General features: G+C 45.1%; 2 protein-coding genes across 13 annotated transcripts in view; one reads left to right on the top strand and one right to left on the bottom strand.

The window, feature by feature from the left end:
• The window catches only part of RNF32 (ring finger protein 32), a 37,362-nt gene extending 34,713 nt beyond the window's left edge, over positions 1–2,649 (top strand). The window contains exons 8-9 of the mRNA XM_082692945.1: positions 1,044–1,211; positions 1,757–2,649. Of these exons, the coding sequence (XP_082549071.1) occupies positions 1,044–1,211; positions 1,757–2,008 (420 nt within the window). The 3' untranslated portion in view covers positions 2,009–2,649. The remainder of the gene's footprint in view (positions 1–1,043; positions 1,212–1,756) is intronic.
• Positions 2,650–13,630: 10,981 nt separating this feature from the next.
• The window catches only part of LMBR1 (limb development membrane protein 1), a 156,975-nt gene continuing 149,780 nt past the window's right edge, over positions 13,631–20,825 (bottom strand). For 8 of the 12 annotated variants that reach the window (XR_014301147.1, XM_082692933.1, XM_082692944.1 and 5 more), the window contains 2 exons: positions 20,025–20,186; positions 13,631–16,889 (listed from right to left, as the gene is read on the bottom strand). Coding sequence is in view for 11 of the 12 variants with exons in the window: in XM_082692933.1 (XP_082549059.1) it covers positions 16,804–16,889; positions 20,025–20,186 (248 nt within the window). In the remaining variant the exon portion in view is untranslated. The remainder of the gene's footprint in view (positions 16,890–20,024; positions 20,187–20,825) is intronic. The other 4 variants (XM_082692940.1, XM_082692941.1, XM_082692935.1 and 1 more) reach the window with 1 other exon arrangement.

The following is a 20,825-nucleotide window of genomic DNA, read 5'->3' as shown; positions in this document are numbered from 1 at the left end:
TTAAGGTCCTTGGGCAATGGGAGTTTTTATTATTATTATTATTATTATTATTTTAGGGTTTGGTGAGAAAAAACAGAATGAATAAACTAGTTTAGAAGAAGGGGATAATCTTTTTTTTTTTAATGGTCACGCTAAGATGATCGTTCATAATCTGCATCCACATTGGGAAGACAGCTGGCCAGCAAAGGGAAGGGAAGAGTGCTGGCTCCAACGGCCAGGCAAGCAGGGCACTGTGGCCGCACGCAGTGAGCGCCCTGCTTACAGATTAGAAGAGATGCTGCCAGGGGCGCCTGGGTGACTCAGTGGGCTAAAGTCTCTGCCTTCGGCTCAGGTCATGATCTCAGGGTCCTGGGATCAAGCCCTGCATCGGGCTCTCTGCTCAGCGGGGAGCCTGCTTCCTCCTCTCTCTCTACCTCTGCCTGCCTCTCTGCCTATTCGTGATCTCTCTCTCTGTCAAGTAAATAAATGTCATCTTAAAAAAAAAAAAAAAAAACATGCTGCCAGAGCAGGGTGGTAATGGGATGAAATTTGTGCAGTTCTAATTCCTCTCTCCTCTTCCTTTTCCCTTTTTTAAAAATACTTTTATTTATTTGACAGACAGAGGTCACAAGCAGGCAGAGAGGCAGGCAGAGAGAGAGGAGGAAGCAGGCTCCCTGCAGAGCAGAGGACCCAATGCGGGACTCGATCCCAGGACCCTGAGACCATGACCTGAGCCGAAGGCAGAGACTTTAGCCCACTGAGTCACCCAAGCGCCTCTCCTTTCCCCTTTTATTAGCTCTCAACTTTTAATTATAAAGTACTCCTTGTTAACAACCACCAAGACTTAAACCAGGTGGGCATTTCTGAATCTCTTTCTATCTGGACATGGCTTTATTAGGTAAATATACATATGTCTGTTTCCCCAAAAAGTCTTATTCAAAGGTAGAGACCTGAGGAAAGTTAGTAAAAACAAAAAAAGGTGGCCAGAACCCAAGAAGGCGCTTCCTTTGCGCCTACAGGTAGAGCCCCTCCAGGCCTGTCAGTGCCTCCCGCTTCCTTTCCAGTTCGCAGAGATCAGTCACCGCCTGCTGTGCTCCTACAGCACAGACATAGAGCACCTCTGCTGGGAAATCGACCACTGCCTGGCCATAAACCGAAGCGTTCTTCAGCAGCTGGAGGACAGGTGCGGCCATGGGCTCACAGGCGAAGACTGGGAAAAGATCCAGATTCAGGTAGGCACGGTCACTAACGGGAAGCGGCAGAGCCCCCGGGGGTCTGGGTGACATGAGCGGGAAGACTTGGGGACCCTGTGGTGCCGAGCTTTCTGCCCCGGCTGTGCCTGTGCGCTGCCCTCCTCTGACGTCTGTAGCAGCCCTGGGAGAAAGGGAGACTCAGAATTCAACAGAGGAAAAACTTACTTAGAAAATCATGAAAATATGAAAATGTATAAAGAAGTTTGGAAGCTGTATAGGGTCGAGGATTTTGAAAAAGACCACCCTTGGTTGCTCAACTAAAAGGAAATCTACACCATTAATGTTCAGCATCTTATGCGGTATTTTGGTTCTAAAACTGCTCATCACAAGCAGGTTACTCTCCCTTCCCATCTTCCGCGAGACTGGCAGTGCACGTGTAACTGGTGCCATTGAAACACGGGATGAGATTTCATTTCTAGAAGTCTGTGTCTCTTGGTACACAGTTCTCACTTAAATTTAGGAAGTTCCCCATCACGACAGAGTTACGACCTGCACAACAACTCACGTGCTCTCCTGTGTTGCAGGCTCTGCACCGGGAGTCCTACGAGTGTCCCATCTGCCTCACCCCGCTCCCAGCCAGCGCCGACGGTCACCAGGACCCGGGCGAGACGCGCCGCAGCCAGTCTTCCCGGGAGACGGTCCTCCTGTCCTGCTCACATGTGTTCCACCACACGTGTCTCCTTGCTCTGGAGGAGTTCTCCTTGGGGGACAGTTCTCCTTTCCACGTGTGTCCCCTCTGCCGCTCTAGCTATCAGAAGAAAATTCTTGAATATTGAATTCACAGGAAGAATTATATTGCTCCTGGGCAGTGCTGGGGGAGCGGGATTTACCTCAATTTTGTAAAAATTGTACGAGTTTGGGGTGAAGTACTACAGTGCAATCTGCTCTCCAATGAAACAGACTCTTAGTAGTTGTACATAGGGACCCTATATATATTTTAAAAGCTGACAGCATACCCAATTTTAGTCTTTAGTTTATAAAAATTTCAAATTGATGAGTTTAGTCCATTGAAATAAGTGAGGAATGGATAAAAACTTGAGGAATGGATAAAAACTTGAGGTTCTACATTTAGTGACTCACTATGCTTCTAGTTGATCGGTCTGGACCCCTCCACACAGTGGAATCACTCCCTGCTTTCACAGTCATCTGATTAAGTGGTTCTGTTTCCACAAGGTTCTGACCGGCAGCACGCTGGGCCCGGCTCACCGGGTACACACAGTTACTCAGATCGAGCTAGTGTCTGGCCACAAGCCGGTAACTAAAAACACTCCCAGTTGTCTTGGGTCCCTGCCGTTCCTAGTTATTTGTTTTGTAGTAATTGCTTTATTTCCATGTGATAGCTTACCATTATATTTCAGCACTTCGAATATGTAAACCCAAAGTATAAAAATAAAATCTTCAGTGGTATTCGTCAGCAGAAGCTGGTAAATCACATTGTCATGACTTGGAGCCACACTATTGCAGCTTGTACAGGAAGAAGAAATCCATGAAACCGCCTGGCTCAGAAGCATCCTCCCGGGGGCGCGGCTGTTTGTGGCGACAAGTGCAGTCGGACAGATCAGGTGTCTGGCTGCTGTCGCAGGTAAGGCCCCCATTTCAGTGGCTTACAGAGAACCCTGTTCTGAACCCCACAGAAAAGGCGGGGTGAGGGCTGAGGGGCTGAGGGGCTGCTCCACGTGGCCTCTGGCTCCCAGGCTGCTCCTGAGCCTGTGGATGTTCTCGTCGCTGGGGAAGAGCAGGCCACGGTGTTTCATGGCCCACGTGTGGGCAAACAGGCACACATCCCGCAGCCATAGCTAACTACAGGACAGAGACAGGGCGTGAGAACACAGGGGGAAAAACACACAGGTCACCAAGCCCAGGTATGTACATGTCAAGGGTGTAGGACAATCCTGGTGTCTTATGGAAAGAAATAAAATATGTGTTCCTATGTTTTTAATCTCATCCTTTTAAAATGCTAGTCTGGTATGTTTTATTTCTAAATAGCTGTATCCAAACATACCACTTATGAATAAATACTCATATATTAGGCTGTGCTCAAACATTTTTCAAATGATGGAGTATCCCATCGCAAAATTTAGACAAGAAAAATTTGTTCAAAACCTGTCCCAGTCATCCCCTCATCCAGAGGAGACGCGCTCCAAGGCGCTCCCCGTGGGTCCGGGAAACTGCATATGGGGCCAGACCTTATTTCTCAACTACATTTGAATGGTAAACTATGATAAAGTTTAATTCATAAATTAGGCTGCAGTAAGAAATCAACAATAACAGTAAACAGAACATACTCTAATAAAAGTCATGTGAGCGTGGTCTCTCTCAACATCCCTTGCTGCGCTGTGCTCACCGTCCCGGGGGGGCTGAAGCTGGAAGGTAAAATGCCTCCACGGCAAGATGAAGGGAGGTGACCGACGTCGGCCCCGGGACGCAGCGTCGGGCTATTACTGGTCTTCTGATGACCTGGCAGGAGAATCGTCGGCCCAGGACCGTGGACGCGGGACTGTGGAAGGGGGCGGTGAGCGTAGGCGTGGGGGACAGCTGTAACTCAGAGACTGCTCCGAACAAGGAATAAGCCCTTCTACCCGGACGCAGCAGACGGAAGCCACGCACAGGCCTCAGGCGTCTGTTCAGAAGGCCAACGAGGCAGACGCGCCTCTCTCCTGTGCCCCGACGGGAGAGCAAGCCACGTGACCGATGCCAGGGCAGTCCGATTCCACTGCCCCAATCTTGGAAGCTGGAGGGAGAGTCCGAGTTTGCTCAGGTCATTGAGTGACAGAGTCCCCTGAGGACTGCGTGTGGCCACATCCCAACACGTTCCTGGGGAGGATGACCTGGCTCCGGCCGCCCAGACCCCCTGCGGGCCTGCTGCCTTCGGACCCCGTCTCTTGAGCTTTCCCACTGACCTCTGTGCTGCTCCATATCCTTCCAGGAAACTTTTCCTGCGTATGTGGGTAGAATCCATTTCTGCTCTGCACAACCGAGTACTTTACTTGACATAAGAATTAGTGAGTTGTAGGCAGCAAAGTCAGAGAAATCAGTCGAAATGGCATCTGGAATTGGTCCTTTCTGGGGATGAGGGCAGTGCTCAGGGATGAGTCTGGGGCAGCTGTGACAATCAATGTCAAATCAGGTCACTTTCTTACCGAAAAACCTTCTGGAATGGCATTCCCATCAAAGGCTTGGGGAGACCCAACTCTTGACCACAGGATACTAAACAAGGACTTCGACAGAGTAGCTGCTTCTCTGGGCAGTTTGACGATGATGACACATTTTCAGGTCAAGTCACAAAACCCATGCAGACTTCTGTACGATTATAGCACAGCCTCAGGTCTCTTGTATAAAAACTGGGTCACTGACCAAGAAAAAGTTGGGGCCCCAAGAAGTGGGGCATCAGTGGAGGGCCTGAGAAAGGAACATTCTGTGATTCTACTTAAATCCATCATCGTAATCATGTTTACATTCCCAGTGGTGGGGTACTTGGCTTATTACCATGCTGGTGAGTAAACTCCTAGGACAGGGAAGAGGATTTATCAGTCCTGTCGCTGGAACAGGGCTTGCTGCAACAAGCGCCCACCCCCGTTTGCTGGACAGGGGCTGGCTGGCCTGCAGTGGGCTCGGCTGGCTTGGCTGCAAACTGTGAGTTGGATCCAGATACGTTCCCTGAGCTTTGTGACTTTGGTTTCTGGCACCTGCAACCAAAGAGTTCTGACGAATACAAGAAAGCACAAACTCAGGTGGAACCAAAGAAGAGTGAACCAAAAAGGGGAAGGAAGGAGGGCGAGCCGCGTGTCACACACACCCACGTGCACCTGCTCTGGGAGCGAGGCCCGCTCGGTTCTGAGCTTCCTAGTCGTGGACCCAAAGGGGACACTCACGTCTCTTCCACTGTGCGTCGCGTCCCTGAGTAAAAAATAGGGCAAGTGTTCAGGAAAGAATGACTACTCTTTTTTTTTTAAATGTCTCCTTTCTTCTGTTCTTTGAATTGGTAATTGGGAAGGCCCTGGAGTTGCAGCCCACAGATGGCATTTCAAGAGCATCAGCTGTGGGGAGTTAGTGAGCTGACATCCTCCTGCCGCTGCCCCGTCGGGTCTGTGTGGGCGCTCGTGGAGGCTTCCAGGCTGCGCCCTAGCACCACGGGGGTCCAGACCCGACCGCGGGGGAGCCCGCCCTTCACACAGGTCCATAGTCTCACCTCATGGGCAACCACTGCTCGTCCTCAGACATGACTTTTACCATAAAGACAAAATTAAATGACACAATAAAATGATGCCCACTTAGGCGTCCCTTCAGATAGGCGGTGGTGAGTTTCATGGGACAGATTTTTAAAATGTCCCTCTGTATGCTGGCCACACCACCACCACCGACAGCGGCTTCTGGGACGCGCGCTCTGGTGCAGTCTGCTGGGGGTGCTCCCTGTAGAGCGTCTGGCCGGCTTGTCCGGAATGTGCGTGCGGGCGCACTGGCCGTGCGCGTCACCGAGTCTCATGGGAAATCATCTCTAGTGCTGTTTTGATACATATTTACTTCCTAGTAAGTCCCAGGACTATTTGCTTCTTCCATACAAGACAATCTGCACGTAAATGGACCTCTCTTAATAGACAACAGACGTGCAATACAGTTCACCACTGTCCAGAAAAGTGGGAAGCCCGTGAAGTGCGCCTGTGGATGGAGCTGGCCGGACCCCTCTGAGGCGAGCCCCCAGCAGCGCCAGAATTCCCACTTAAAAGAACAACACTGCACAGGGAATACAGTCAATGATAAGATGGTGACAGATGGTAGCTAACGTTGTGTACCCGAAACTAATGTGACACTGTGTGTCAACTATATGCAAAAAAATGTCAACAAAAATACAAATAAATAAACAATGGATGGATCGGATTTCTTATTCTAGCAAACTAGGCAAACTCAAATGCCTTCTGCAGCCAAGCAGGTAACAGATTAGTGAAGAAAGCAGTTGTTTTTCCAGAATTCCAAAATATGGAACTTAATGTTGCCAGATTCTCTAATACTTCAAAAGCACACCTCCCACCTCCCAATTAAAAATGCATCGGGCTCTCTGCTCAGCGGGGAGCCTGCTTCCTCCTCTCTCTCTCTGCCTGCCTCTCTGCCTGCTTGTGATCTCTGTCTGTCAAGAAAATAAATAAAATCTTAAAAAAAAAAATGCTTACTCTCTTGTCACCAACAGCAATATGGCACTGGCATAAAAAATAGGTCAGTGAAACAGACAGCCCAGAAACAAACCCATACCTATAAGGTCAATTAATTTATGACAAAGGAGCCAAGAATATGCAATGCGGAAAGAACATTCTCTTCAACAAATGTTGCTGGGAACCTGGACAGCTGTACGCAGGAGACCGGAACTGGACCACTCTCTTACCATACACACAAGTCAACTCAAAATGGATTAAATACTTGAACCTAACACCTGAAACCATAAAACTCCTAGAAGAACACACAGTGGTAAGCTCTTCGACATCAGTCTTGGTGATGACTTTTTGGATTTGACACCAACAGCAAAGGCAACAAAAGCAAAAATAAACAAGTGGGACTGCATCAAACAAAAAAGCTGCTCAGCAAACAAAACCAAAACCAAAACCAAACCGAAAAAAACAAAACAAGACAAAAAAAAAACCCGCAACAAAATGGAAAGGAAACCTACTGAATGGGACAACATGTCTGCATGTCACATACCTGCTGAGGGATTAATATCCAAATAGATAAAGGACTCATACAACCTCACAGCAAACCAAACAGTCCAACTTAAAAATGGTTCTATCCGAACAGACATCTCCCCAAAGACATGCAGACAGCCAACAGGCGCGTGAAAAGACGCGCTGCTGGTGGGGAAGCAAACCGGTGCGGCCCTGTGGAAAACAGTGTGGAGGTTCCTCGGAAAACTAACGTAGACCTACCACGTGACTTTGCAATTCCACTTTTGTACACTTATCCAAAGACAAAGAAAACACTAATTCAAAATGGTATTAGCACCCTTGTGTCCACTGCAGCAGCATTCACAACAGCCAAAGTATGGAACAGCCTGCGTGTCCATCAGGAGACGGATAAAACTGTGGTGTCCAGACGCGCTGCACATACACGCACACACTCTGCAGCTGTGAAAAGGGAAATCCTGCCCCTTGGGACATGGACGGACCCTAAAGGCATCCTACTAAATGAAGTCAGTCCGAGACAGACAGGTACCATATGATCTTTCTTATACGTGGACTCTGAAAAACAACAACAAAAAAAACAGATTCATCGATACACAGAACACAGATTGGGGGTTGCCTACGGTGGAGGATGGGGAGTGGGTGACACGGGTGGAAGTGATCAAAGGTACAAACTTCCAGTCATAAAGGAAGTCCTGCTGATGTCACGGACAGCACGGGACAAGTTAGCAATACTGTACTGCATATTTGAAAGCTGTGGAGAGTATATAGAGATACATTCATGGTGTTATGCCCCCGAAACGAACAGAATGTTATATGACAAAGCTATCTCAATTAAGAAAAGACTGAGGTTACAGCTATAATATAGCTAGAACAGCCGTGGTATCGCAGAACTTTTGTGATTCGTGAATGCTAACTAAATCTTTAAAATGTTGAAGTGGCAAAAGCGCGTGTTTTGCAGTGAGTGCCACCCCGAGCCTGTGTGCCACGCACGTATCGCACAGACACACCCGGGAGGGAAGCCGCGGAGACCAAAGCCCTCCTTTGTAGCCAGCACGTCCCGGGCGCGCAGAGTTTGCTTTTAGATCGACTACCACAGCGACACCCTAGGACAGCATCCAGAGCGTAACTGGCTTTGAAGAATGCCACTTCCTAACCTCATTTTCTAAAGCCACGCACTCAGGCAATGCACAGTGACTCAGCGGACGTGACTGCCAGACGTCGGGAAGCACCCGCCGTGGAGCCTTCGATTTGAGCAGAGCTCATTGGTGGCCGACGACCGAGAGCAAGAGCAGTTGTCTGGATGCACCTGGGGTCAAGATGAAAATACAAAGTGTATTAAAAGACAGCAGAGGAGAGGAAAAGTCTTCCTTGACCCTCTTGGATCCCTGGCTGGGTCTAAAACCTAACCCGACGAAGCCTGCTCAGCGGGAGGAAAGCACCCAGAGACGTTCAGCGCCAGTTCCGCCTGCTGCGGGCGCTTCCTAAAGAGATGAAGACCCAAAGACAGACCTACTTCACCCCATCTGATGAGGAGCAGGCAGTTGTGGGACACACAACAGGCTGGGAAGTGTGAGGCAAGCGTGTACATCGGGGAGCTCGGCAAGGCCTGTTAGGATTCTTGGGGGTGAGGGGCTCCCTTCCTCTGGGTGCCGGGAGGCCGCCTCCCACAGGAGGTTTCAGGCTAAACCTCAAATTCTTTCAGCTTAAAATATTGGATATGTGAGAGTGGTGTGTCCTGAACCCAATCCCATGTCTGCTTTCTGCTTTCTGCAGGGGTGTGGACACACATCTAACTTCTCTAAAATGGTATGAGAATTTGAAATTTTTAATCTCTGACTCTCCCAATAGTGTTATGGAATAAAGTTCTTTATCAGCCCCAATAATCAGCAGTAATATTAAATTCATAAGCCTAAGTTATGACCTATTTCTGCTCAGAGAGGGAAAGACCTGAGATCAAAGCCTGCACTGTCCTTGGCAGATTTTCCATGAGTTTTGTTGAAAAATTGCAAGGTTCTCAGGCCTGCATGTGGAAACACACACAGAGCTTGTCAAGGAAACAGCTGCTGCACAGTATCCGAGAATGCCTGTACGAGCCTGTACTGGGTGCACAAGGTCTTTGTGAAGACACGATCGTCTCCGGATGCAGCCTCACTAGGCCACGTTCTGCAGGGCTGAGATGGGCCCATCAGGGACCACAGACATTTGTGCCCTTGAGACCACACACACTTGCTTCCGTTCCTCCCTCCCCGAGTACCCGGCTTCCATCCTGAGGGCACCCTGCAGATGAGTTAAAATTTTTAGGTACATGTTTCTGAACCAAGTAAAATTATTTTACAGCACAATTCTTTCTTACACAATGTCTCTGGGATTTTTAAATACTTTAAATTGTTGCAAATGATTAAACAGTTGCAAAAATAGACTTCCCATATACCCTTCCCCAGCTTCCCCTCGAGTCAACACACCGCAGTAAAATGATCTAAGCCAGAATTGACAATGGTACAGAAGTGTTAACTAATGTACACATTTTATTCAAATTTTGTCAACTGTCTCTGGAATGTTTTGTGAATACGAATTTTCTTTGCCAACGTAAGTGCTAATGTGTCTAAAAGAATACATCTTCCAAATTATAATTCAAGTGTACATGGTAAAGTCACCATATTAACTGGAGGTTTCCAGACAGAAGAACAAGTCACTGACCAGAAAACTACAGAAGAGTAAATTTAAGTATTAATAATTCAAAACACAAGATTAGTGTTTGTTTCGTACATTAACGGAGGAGAACATTCTTTGAAATCAGTTTATGAGATACATTAATTAGAGGATTTGAGATATAAAATTTAGGGAAAACTCAATTTTTATGGACATTTAGTTCATGAAAACAGCATTCAAATCACACACACTGTTTAATATATGGTTCGGCCACACTGGCCTGTCACTTGAGGAAACCGTAAAACTAGTCAAGGACAGGTTAGAATTGCGCTCGGGCGCTCCTATCAGACCTGAACGCGGCAGTGTGGACACACGAGGAGTCGCCGTCTCCGCAGAAGCCAGGCAGGGCGGCGGGGCAGCGGAGCACTCAGGGGGCATCCAGACTTGCCCAGCTGTCCTCACGGGTAGTCGCTATCCCAAGTGGCTCTTGGGAGTCCCCGCTGTCCCATGCGGTCCCAGCCACGGCACCGTCAGCAGGAGGGAACGGGGGAGGTGGGATGGTGCTTCCGCTGGCTGACAGGCTGCTTTCAAGTCATCTTTCTGGAGGTCCCACGGGACAGGCTGCACGAACACCGAGGACAGATCCCAGCCCCACGTCCACGCCTACCTGCATGGGAAGCTGGGCACACTGGCACCCTGAATGAAACGGGCTGGGCTGCCCGGCTCCAACAGCTGCTGTGCGGCCACTGACATCTCGGCACAACCATTATCTCATCCCCTTCAACAAAATAAATCCAGATAAAGTGTTGATGAATTATGAGAAAAAAAAAAGACATAAAAGTAGTTAGGTTTGCGGTAATTAAAACAACATGGGATCACGTGGTGAGAACGGTTGCACAACCCCAGGAATATACTACACATCAAGGAATCATGTGCTTTAAGAGTCAATTTTGTAATATGTGAATTATATTTCAAGTAGATAAGGAAAATATTGGGAAATAGTTTAGAATTCTGAGAGTAGGGAAGGTCTAAATATGATGGCAAAAAATTATGGGAAATTATAAATTTTGCATACTTCAGAAATTAAAATTTCCATACAGAAAAAAAAAAAAAACCCAATGTGGACAAGTTAAAAAAACAACCAGGAAAAATACACACATCAGAAAGACAAAAATTTAATCCATAATATAGAGTTTTATAAAACAGTAAAGATATTATGAAATACCTGCAGAAAAATAAGCTAAATATATTTAATGATAATTCACAAAAGTCGAAATACAAATAGCTGATAAAAATTTAAGTTCCCAACAGCTATTAAAAATGCAAAGAAAAACAAATATTTCCCTCTCAGGTTGGCACTAATGTAAGACTGGCAAAACCCAGTGTAAGTGAAACACATCTTCACACGCTGTTGATGAGAGTACATACTGATAGGTTATTTCTGGAAGTAGTTCGAAAATGCATTGTCTTTGAGCCACTGTAGTACCTAGTAAATAGTGGTACTGGGTCGCCTGATGCAAGCCGCTGCTCCAAACTGAACCCCTCCAAGTAATTTGTAAGAAATATGTATTTGGTCTTCCTCCCTATTCCTGGCACAGAGCTAAAACCTGTGGAATTTCCTAAGTGATAAGAAGATCAAGGTGTCTTTTGATATTTGTAAGAAGCCCCTTTCAACCACATCTGAGCTTATGCTAATGGGTTGTCTTTTGGAAAGCCCCTAATGATGGCCCCTGGAACCAACTACTTCGGGTCCCTCCTCTGACCTCTGGGGAGTGGGGAAGGGCTGGAGGTCAAGCTAATCACTAATGGCCAATCCTTTAATCAATCATGTGTATGTAGTGAACCTTCCATAAAAACAAAAACAGAAACACTTAACTGAAGGGATTCAGAGAGCTTCCTGGTCAGTAAGCGCATGGGGGTGCCGGGAGGCGGGTGCACCTGGAGAGAGCACAGGAGCTCTGAGGGCACCCGCATCCCTGGCTCTGTGCGTCAACTCCATCTGGGGTTCCTGAGGTGCAGCCTCTGTAGTAAACAGGTCATCTCATAAGGAAACCGTGTCCCGGGGTCCTGGGAGCTGCCCCGGCACGTCGCGGAAAGGGAGGGCGCGGTGACAACCCCTGATCTAGAGCTGGTTGGTCAAAGCACATGGGACAGCCTGGACTTGGGACTGGCCTCTGAAGTGGGGGTGGGGAACCAGTCTTATGGGACTGAGCCCTTAACCTGCAGGGTCCGTACTAACTTCACGTACACAGTGTCAGAATTAAATCAGACTGAGGGACACTGATGTGGTATCTGCAGGGAACTGGGAGAACAGCTTGGTGCGGAAAACCCCCCACACATTTGGTGGCTAAAAGTGAAGTATTGAGAATACAGAAAAAGAAACGTTTTCACCGCTGATTTCTAAAGCAGTAAGAGAACAATGTGCTAAGATTTATGTAACCAACTATCTGTTAGTACTTCTGGCCGTTCAGGACGCTGTACCAGCTACACGGCTGACAGAACAGCTACAGCCACTCGACACTACAGCATGTCCTGGGTGCCTGGAGGCCACTGTCGGCCAGCAGTCTATCTGTCAGTAAGAGCTTTGCAAGGGAGAAGACATTAAGGGAGAAGACATTCTCTTTTCAAGGGAGAAGACATTCACACAGGATTTTTAATAACTGACAAAACTTCCTTCCTTAAATTCATATTGAAACCAATACCTCCTCGGGGCGCCTGGGTGGCTCAGTGGGTTAAGCCGCTGCCTTCAGCTCGGGTCATGATCTCAGGGTCCTGGGATCGAGCCCCACATCGGGCTCTCTGCTAGACGGGGAGCCTGCTTCCTCCTCTCTCTCTCTGCCTCTCTGCCTGCTTGTGATCTCTGTCTGTCCAATAAATGGATAAAATCTTTTAAAAAATTAAAAAAATAAAAAATAAACCCCTACCTCCTCACACACGGACACTGAAGGTCTTCCTGCCCACACCGATTCTCAGGAATAATACCCATCAGGGGCGGCTACCCTACTTTCTCAAAACCTATGCTTCTGAACTTGACTTCTCCAGCATGTTCAGGAAGAATGTAACACCAAAATCACATTCAAAAATAACTGGGCTTTGTCTGAATTTCCTATTTGATCACATTTGAACTTGAAAACACTTTTACCTAATTGAACCACACAGAATAGGAAGTTAAATAACTTCTCTTCAAAACTAGATCCCAGCTCTACTCCTCCAAGAAATATGGATCAAGTACCTAGTTTTGAAATTTTAAAATCCAGTTTTTCGAGTTTCAGCAATTTCTATTGATTTTAATTACATTTTTTTGCAGTGCAACAAGTAACATGCATAGATAATACTTTGGCTTCAGTAGCATTTGCAATAATGAATTTTACCTAATATTCAAAAGCCAAAAAAAGTTCTTGTGTTCATTCATCTTTCAACTAGATCCTGGAAATCATGTTTTTCAAATGAAAGTTGACCATTCACTAGTATTAGTGTGGTTTGTGTCTAGTATTCTAAAATATAGAACAGAAAATGCCAGCAGTCATCACATACAGTAAAAGTAGGTACTACTTTGTTAAATATTTGTTCACATGTATAGAAGTGTGTGTGTGTGTGTGTGTGTTACAATGCAAAAGCATTTCTTCCTGTGGTCAGAAAGCTGGAGAGCCATTGCTGCAAAGGCTTCTGTGTCTCAGTGAAGCCAGCAGATGCCGATGCCATTTACTCTTCCGGGAGCTCTGGATTAAGCTGCCAGACCCAACCACGTAGGCGTGGCTCATTCCTTTTATGGAAAAGATTAGAAGAATCAAATACTTCTAAGTAACTCAAAGAATTACATGACATACGTGATTTCAATTGCTGATGCTACATTTTAGCTGCAAATGGTTGGAAGAAATTCATCGACCAATAACTCCACAACAAAAAGAGAGAGAAAACGTTCATTTCTTCCTCAGTCCAACATCTCACCAGAACCATTACTGCCCTTTCTAAAATTGACATGGAAGTAACGTACATACACCCTTAAGTTTTAGCCACGATGGTATTTAAGATTTAAGACAAAAACAAAAACACATTTGAATGCTTTTAAACCAAAACATGAAATCACTTTTTGTAAAATTTTAATTTCTAAGACATTTAAAGTTACACTAAAAGAATCTCATAGAAACAAACAAGGCCAACAGATCATTTGTAAACAGAACACTCTGTAAACAAAAGTAATATACCAGTGCATCTAAACATTATTTTAAAAGTAACATACCAGTTTTTTAAGCCAGTACTACAGATATACTCCTATTTAAAAAAAATTATTTTAAGAACTCTGCCTTTATACATTAAATACTGTGCTAACAAAGAAAACCACATAGGGTTTTCAAAGGCCGTGAGCTTGTGCTGTGGGCAGCTTAAGTGGTTATGGATGCACAGACAGGTCTATTATGCTCCAGCAAGGCAAGGCTGATGTCCAAGCCCCTGAGAACAGGGGCACGCAGTACACTCCTCGAACACATGCAAGAGTCAAACCATGCAGAAGACTTCATTCTCATCCAGTGATCAACCAAAGTCACGATGTGGCCTGAAGCAGCTAGCACGCGTGTGTGCACGTGTGCGCGTGCATGGGTGTGCGATTTTTACACAGTCTCTTCTTTTAGAGCAGGTCTGTTTTTATAAAGAATATATGCAAAGCTAAGTAAATACTGAATCTAAGAAATATCTTGGAAAAGTCAGTAAAAATTATAAATGTTATCATCCATAAAACTTAGAATTTCAAAATGAGTATTGCGGAACCAAGGAATAGAGTTGGTAAGTCGCCCCCAGAAACTGTTTAACTACAGTGTCTAATGCCCCTTAAAGTGGATCCTAAAGTGAGAAAGAGTCAACAGAGCGCCTGACTTCACACAGTCACCTAGATGCCCCACACCCAATGAGAACACTGGGGCCATCCCCAGGGCCGCTCTAATCACGGGCACAGGGCACTCCGGCATCAGGCCCCCTGCCTCCTCCTTGGCCAGCACAACTACAACAAATGAAAGGCCTGAGGTGCACCTATGCTTTCGACTCCAAGTGCTCGGCCTTAGTGCGCTGCCACCCATTTCCGTCATGGCCTCATGCAGCCTCCCGTGTGTCCAAGGGAAGCATCTGTGTTCAGACTAAGTCTCTCACTCAAGAGGAAGACTCCTGTGTACGTAACCAGGAATAAACTCTTTGTGGAACCCCAAGCTGCTGTACTCATGCAGCAAACAGTACGTAACCACCTGGACTTGTCCCCACAGAAGGCATCTGAGACCCAAGATTCCACCCGTCCTTCCATGTGAACTGTATCCTGTCTCAAAAGCAATGAGGATGTACCCAGTAACAGCTGCAGGAATTTATAATACACTCCACTGTTCACTAATCCAAACCTGGCCTAAGTTTTCCACTGGAAAGAAACTTTCAAATGAACAAAGAATTGATACAGACATTGAAAAGTTTAATATTTTACTCAGAAATTTTCAGACATCTTACAAATACCCCCAAACTTCCTATGGATGTGCCCAGAAACTAGTGTAAGTTACAAGTGAGGTTCTTTTATGTAAAGAACTTTCTTTTTCTTCTCCCCTTGACCTAGTTTGCTCAAAATATGGATTGCAAGCAAGTTTCAGAAAAACCACAGCCTGCATTTAATGTTTAAATAGGTGTAACTACCAGTGAAATTAGGAAATGGCCAACTTCTATTAATTTTCTCAGTATGCAGCTCCTACGTGGAGAGATTTACCAATTTACGGAGTGTTGTTTAGAATCACAAAACGTTCTTTTATTTTAAAACTGGACTGTATTTTAGTGATCAGAGAAGCTTGGAAGGAAATGCAGAGGTTAAATAAAGGAGAGGTATACACAATGGAACTTAGGAATACACAGATAAAATTTTCTTATTATTTTGGCTCTAAGTGGCAATTTTTTATGTCAAGTATATACAGCCTGATTTTCATAAATTTCTCCCAAAAAAACCCCTTTAAACTCAACAATTTGAGAAAAATGTTCTTTTACTTTTGTCTGAACACAGACAATCTGTTGCCATACACTTAGTGCATGTGAACATACGCATTTACAGAGACTGCGTAACTACGAAGTGTGTGCAAAGGGGCTCATCTCGTACTTCCGCACGCACAGTCTCCAGTACTCTACCCGAGGGGATGGATGGTGACAGAGTACAATTTTCCAGTTTTTACTCAGTGGACTTAACGTCAAGAAGCCATCCCCAGAATTATTTACAACTTAGTAACTGAGTGATTATCAGATCATGAAACATTGAAAAACTATTCCTACATCATGAATGCTGATACTGTGTCCCTGGGTGTCAAACTGGTAACTTTAGTGAGTCTGAGGTTTAAACCGGCATATACAAAAGGAGCCCAGGCCCGAAGAATGTGTTGACAGAAGGGGTTTCTACCACAGAGCATTTGTAGTTTCATAATGGACACAGGAGAACAAGGAACTGAGAGACTTTAGAAAAAAAGCTTAAAAAAATTGAGTGTACATATAGCCTATAAGGCAAAATCTAAGTTACAAGTGTATTCGACACCAGCAACTATGTTACGAGAAGTAATACTGAATTCTATACACATAAGATGTCAGAGAACTATGATCACAGATAACTTCCTACGTAGCTGACCACACTCCGTACAGTGGAAGGTTTCCCATGCTGTTCTACCACGGATCAGGTTTTCAAAAGAATTTCTTATTTTTCCTCAACTCAAAGTCCAACCGATATCATTCTGAAATATAAACCAGAACTACGCGTCTGTCTTTTTCTTTAAGGAAGTGAACAACAGCTTTGCGCACTACCGCTCCGATGCCCCCACTGCAATGGCGGCGTCCGGAAACCTGCTTTTTTGCGGGGCCTTCACTTCACATCCAAATACCAAGGATGCCTTTCTCGATGCCTTCTCCATTTTGAATAAAATATATAATGGGATTGAACTGAATTCTTAGAAAGCCCCCAAGTTTGCCTTTCCTAATATTCCCATATGGGTGATTGTAGCAACTGATGCAAGCAAATGTGTCCACAGAAGAATGTGCTGCCCTACGGAGCCGCGTCTGGCTGGAAACTGTGGGGTCCTTCACACAGCTAAAGGAGAAGGCTTGCGGCAGCCAAGTTCTCAGGAGGTTACGGAAGAAACGGTGCTTCCAGGCCCCGGCCCTAAATGTGAAGCCCAGTCAGTGCGTGTCATTTCAGACCGGCGGGGATGTCGGGAGTGTGGGGCTCCCGGGTCCTTGATCGCAGAGAGCTGCTGCGTGTCTCACAGTGCTTTGTGATGCCCGTTTGCAGACGGCTTTGATGTTTCTGAATCCCTTGAAGTATCTGATAAGTGGAGCTTATGAAGCCCTGCAGAAAAATTAAGAAAATGGTGAGAAATGATGTACTGTGGCGTAGGTGGGCAGAGGGCTAACGAGGCAGAGTGTCAAGGGTTACTGAGAAAGCTGTGATGTGCTGGCCAGACCCCCTTTAGGGTGAAAGATCTCTTGTCCCCACTGGAGGCTCCCTGGGGGCCTAAGCAGAGTTGTCTCTCAGGAAGCCATGCCTTCTCCTCAACTCTGCAGCTCTGGGGCCCAAGGAAGCTACTGGTTTCTTCTCTCAGCACAGTGAGTTCCTTCTCCACTTCCTGCCCTCCAGACCAATCCCAAGAGCACCCTCTCATATACCTGCTCCTCCAAGCTTGTCCGAGCCCCGAAGTGTGCTTCCCAGGGGAACTAACATGAGGCAAGTATGATCCCACTTTTGTTTTAAAATACACACAAGCAAGTCTACATACAGGAAGACATACAGAAAGACCCACCAAAGTATGAAGCACGTAATTAAGAGGAGAAACAATGGAAAACATGGCATAAAGAAAAGGAGAAGAAATAGCAAAAGAATAAATGGAACATAAATGTTTCATTATTCAAAGATACTTCACAGAATAAAAAAATTATCACTATCTTTAAAAGTCACATTAGTTTCCCTCTGTATCACCCATCAGTCATTCACATAATATGCCTGATATATACAACACTGTGCAACTCAACAGGGAAAACAGGCAGAAGGAAATGTGAGAGTTTATGCGGCACCAAAGCCCTCGGCACTTATTAATCAGACGAAGCAACAACGATGTTCAAGAATACATAACCAGCTCATCTATGGAAAAGATGGTGAGCAAACATTTTTATGAGGCTCAGCCTTTGTGACACATCAAAAACACACTTGGATAAGATTCGATTCCCCTAAGATTCTAGAAATCTGTCTACCTGGCTGTTAAGCAATTTTATACTGCTCTTCAGTCAACACAGCACTCTGAATTTTGAAGTTTCTACCACCTGCATATCTTAAGGAAAGAAAAGGTAAAACTGACCCTGTCTATGATGGATGAATGGGAAGGAAAAAAGAAAGCAATCCAATCCAAGCAACAGTTCTGGCCCCGGGAATGGCCAGACCACGGAGTGACAACAGGAACCCGCGGCTGCTGGGTGTGGGGAGGCGCCTTTAGACAGGGTCTGTTCGAAAAGGAAGGCAGGGGAGAGAGCAGCAGAGTGGTGATCAGTGCTCGAAGTGAAAAGGAATCCCCCTGGAGGATAGATTATTTCCATTATTACTTCTAAAACCTGGGTGCAGCACAGGGTCCACATCTTAAAAAAAAAACAACAACAACAAAAAACAGAACTGTAATGTCTCTCTCTGCAGAAGCAATCGCCTCCCCCATGACCAGGTTTCTAGCTACTGTGTACCAGATACTCGGAGACAAGTACTATCCTTATCAGTGGACACAGAAGCAGCAGAAAGGACTACAAAACAAAGGGATGGGGGGAGATGGGTTAAATTTTGTAATCAAATTATGATTCCCAATGAAATCAGATTTAAGATCTCAGATCACACACTATTACATATACTTAATGAGGATCTTTTTTTTATATATAATGCATTTCTTCCCTCAAGCATTCCAAAGAGTAACAGAAAACACTTGGGCAAAAAAAGCAAATCTATCTATTAGTTTTACACAAGTCTTGATAATTCGACTGCCTGTTATGGTCAAAGAGCCAACACAACATACGTGACTTCACCTTAGGTTGACCAAAATTTCACTATATTAATAAAGACTTCCTTCAAAAGAAGAGATCCAGAATACTTAACTCAAAACCAAACTCACTGCGTTTCATCTACAACTGTCCATGTTGGTGACCGGGAGGGGGGAAGTCATCTGACACACCGCTAACGCATCTCACTGATGCTACCGTGGCCTTAAACATGAAGTTCTAACTTTAGACATTTGGTTCAGAGAGCTGCTGATTCCCGCCTCACCCTGCAGTTTTTAACCTGGCCAGCGTTCTGAAAGCGAGGCCTGAAAATCCATCAAGTACCCGCTGCTCCAGCTGAAACGAGATGTCACTTCCGCTTGCAGGCACTGCTGTACCGGCCATCTGCTCACGGGGAGAATTTAGGAAAATATGGATGAATAGATAATTTGAAGTCTTTTTTCCTTCCCAAAGGTCATCCCTTCAATCACAGAGTTGGAAGAACTTGGTGGGGTGCGAAGCTCTATTGTTGCTCAGAAGGTTGAAGTTATGGGGACCTTAATGAATCAATCACTATGTAGCCTTTTGCAATAGCTAAAAGCCACAATGGAACACAAAGTACAAGCGTTCAAATGATGTCACGTTAGGTAAATGACCTAATGTCAGGATTTTCTATAATAAATCACTGCCTTTCCCTTCTTTTATTCTAAAATTACTCCAAACCCAAGAGGGTTTATATAGCAAGATAGTTTATATTGCCCTGGTATTCCTACAATATAAAATAAAACTAATAAAAAATATAAAATAAAATAAAAACTTATAAAATGTTTAGTTCTAATGTTGATGTGGGCATGAAAAGCTCATTTATAAGTTTCATTTATACCCTTTATATCTTAGCCAAACCGAAAGTTTTTTTAAGACTATCACAATGCATGTGACTTATGGAATACATGATAAGGAAAGCCCCCCTCCTATTAACGACAAGAATATTATTATTTTTATCCTGAGTTACTCGGCTTACTGTGGAGAATTATGGATCAGCCTGATACCTATAAACTCCTCGTAATCAAAAGAAATCTGTAACTAAAAAGTGGTAAGTGGTTTCACTACCAAAAACGAAGTCTCCAGCCCATTATCAGCTTCACCTCGCCTCGACCACCATCATCATAATAAAAAAGCTGATTTTACTGAACTTATATGATGTGCCAGGAATCTGCTCAGGCCCTTAAAATAAACATTCCAGTTAATATTCAAAACAGTCCTCGAGAGAAGAGACTGTCACCATTTTACAGATGACAAAGCTGAGGCTTAACGAGGTAATTTCACAGGAGAACATAAACAGTAAGTAGTGGGTCAGAAATGGAATCTCTATGGTTATACATAGTAGGAAAAATGAACAGATGAAGATTAATCCAAATGACAAAATTAAAAATTAGTAGAAAGAGAGAAAAATACCCATAAACCTCGGGATTACCTAGGGCCTTGAAAAGTTCTTCTCGCACAGCAGAGGTGAATTTTCTGACCAGACACAATGTTGTCACAATAGCAAAAAGCAAATTGTAGGATAATACAATATAGAAATTTCCCAGCCAATTAAACCTTCCAAAGTCTCCAAGTAGATCAAATCTAGTGATTCCTGTTAAAAATAAATAAAATAACCCTTAGTAAAAACAGGTACGATATATTTAAATTCGTTACACAATCAAGAACAAGTAGATAAAACTCCGTGGACTTTCTCATCTGGAACCCCAGTCAGAATTTGTAATCGTTAACTTGTGGAACAAACCCAGCCGGTCCTAACCGACTCTCTCCATATGCCACAGCCTCTTGGAAGTGATGAGGCTGGAGTGACTGTCCCTTGCCACTCAGTCCACGCGCATCGACCGGAGATCTGCTGCGCTGCTCACGGAGAGAAAGGGCACAGTGTGCTCAACTGAAAAAGGAAACAAGGGTCCTGAGGGAGGAGGCGACACTGGACGCGCCCTCCTAGCTCCCACCCCTCTGCTGCGTGGTCCCTCTCTTCGTGCAGCTCCCAGGTCAAACCTCACCTCCTTAGAAAGGGCACCTGTTTCCTCCCCATGAAACAGCCGGACCCTCCAAGGTCGTCTACCCCAATTACACATCTTTGTAACACGTGCTACTGGAAATACTTCTTTTCCTTTCTGGTTTATTTTTTGCTGACTTTCCCACTAGTACGTAAGTTCTATGAGAAAAGGGACTTTTTTTTCCCACCCCTATAATCCTAATGCCCGGAGCAAAGCTTGTCCACGTCTTA

This window comes from Mustela nivalis (assembly GCF_964662115.1).
Source record: "Mustela nivalis genome assembly, chromosome: 12".
NCBI lineage: Eukaryota > Metazoa > Chordata > Mammalia > Carnivora > Mustelidae > Mustela > Mustela nivalis.
The sequence above is the reverse complement of the archived record's forward strand: the minus strand, read 5'-3'. Positions and strand labels throughout refer to the sequence as shown.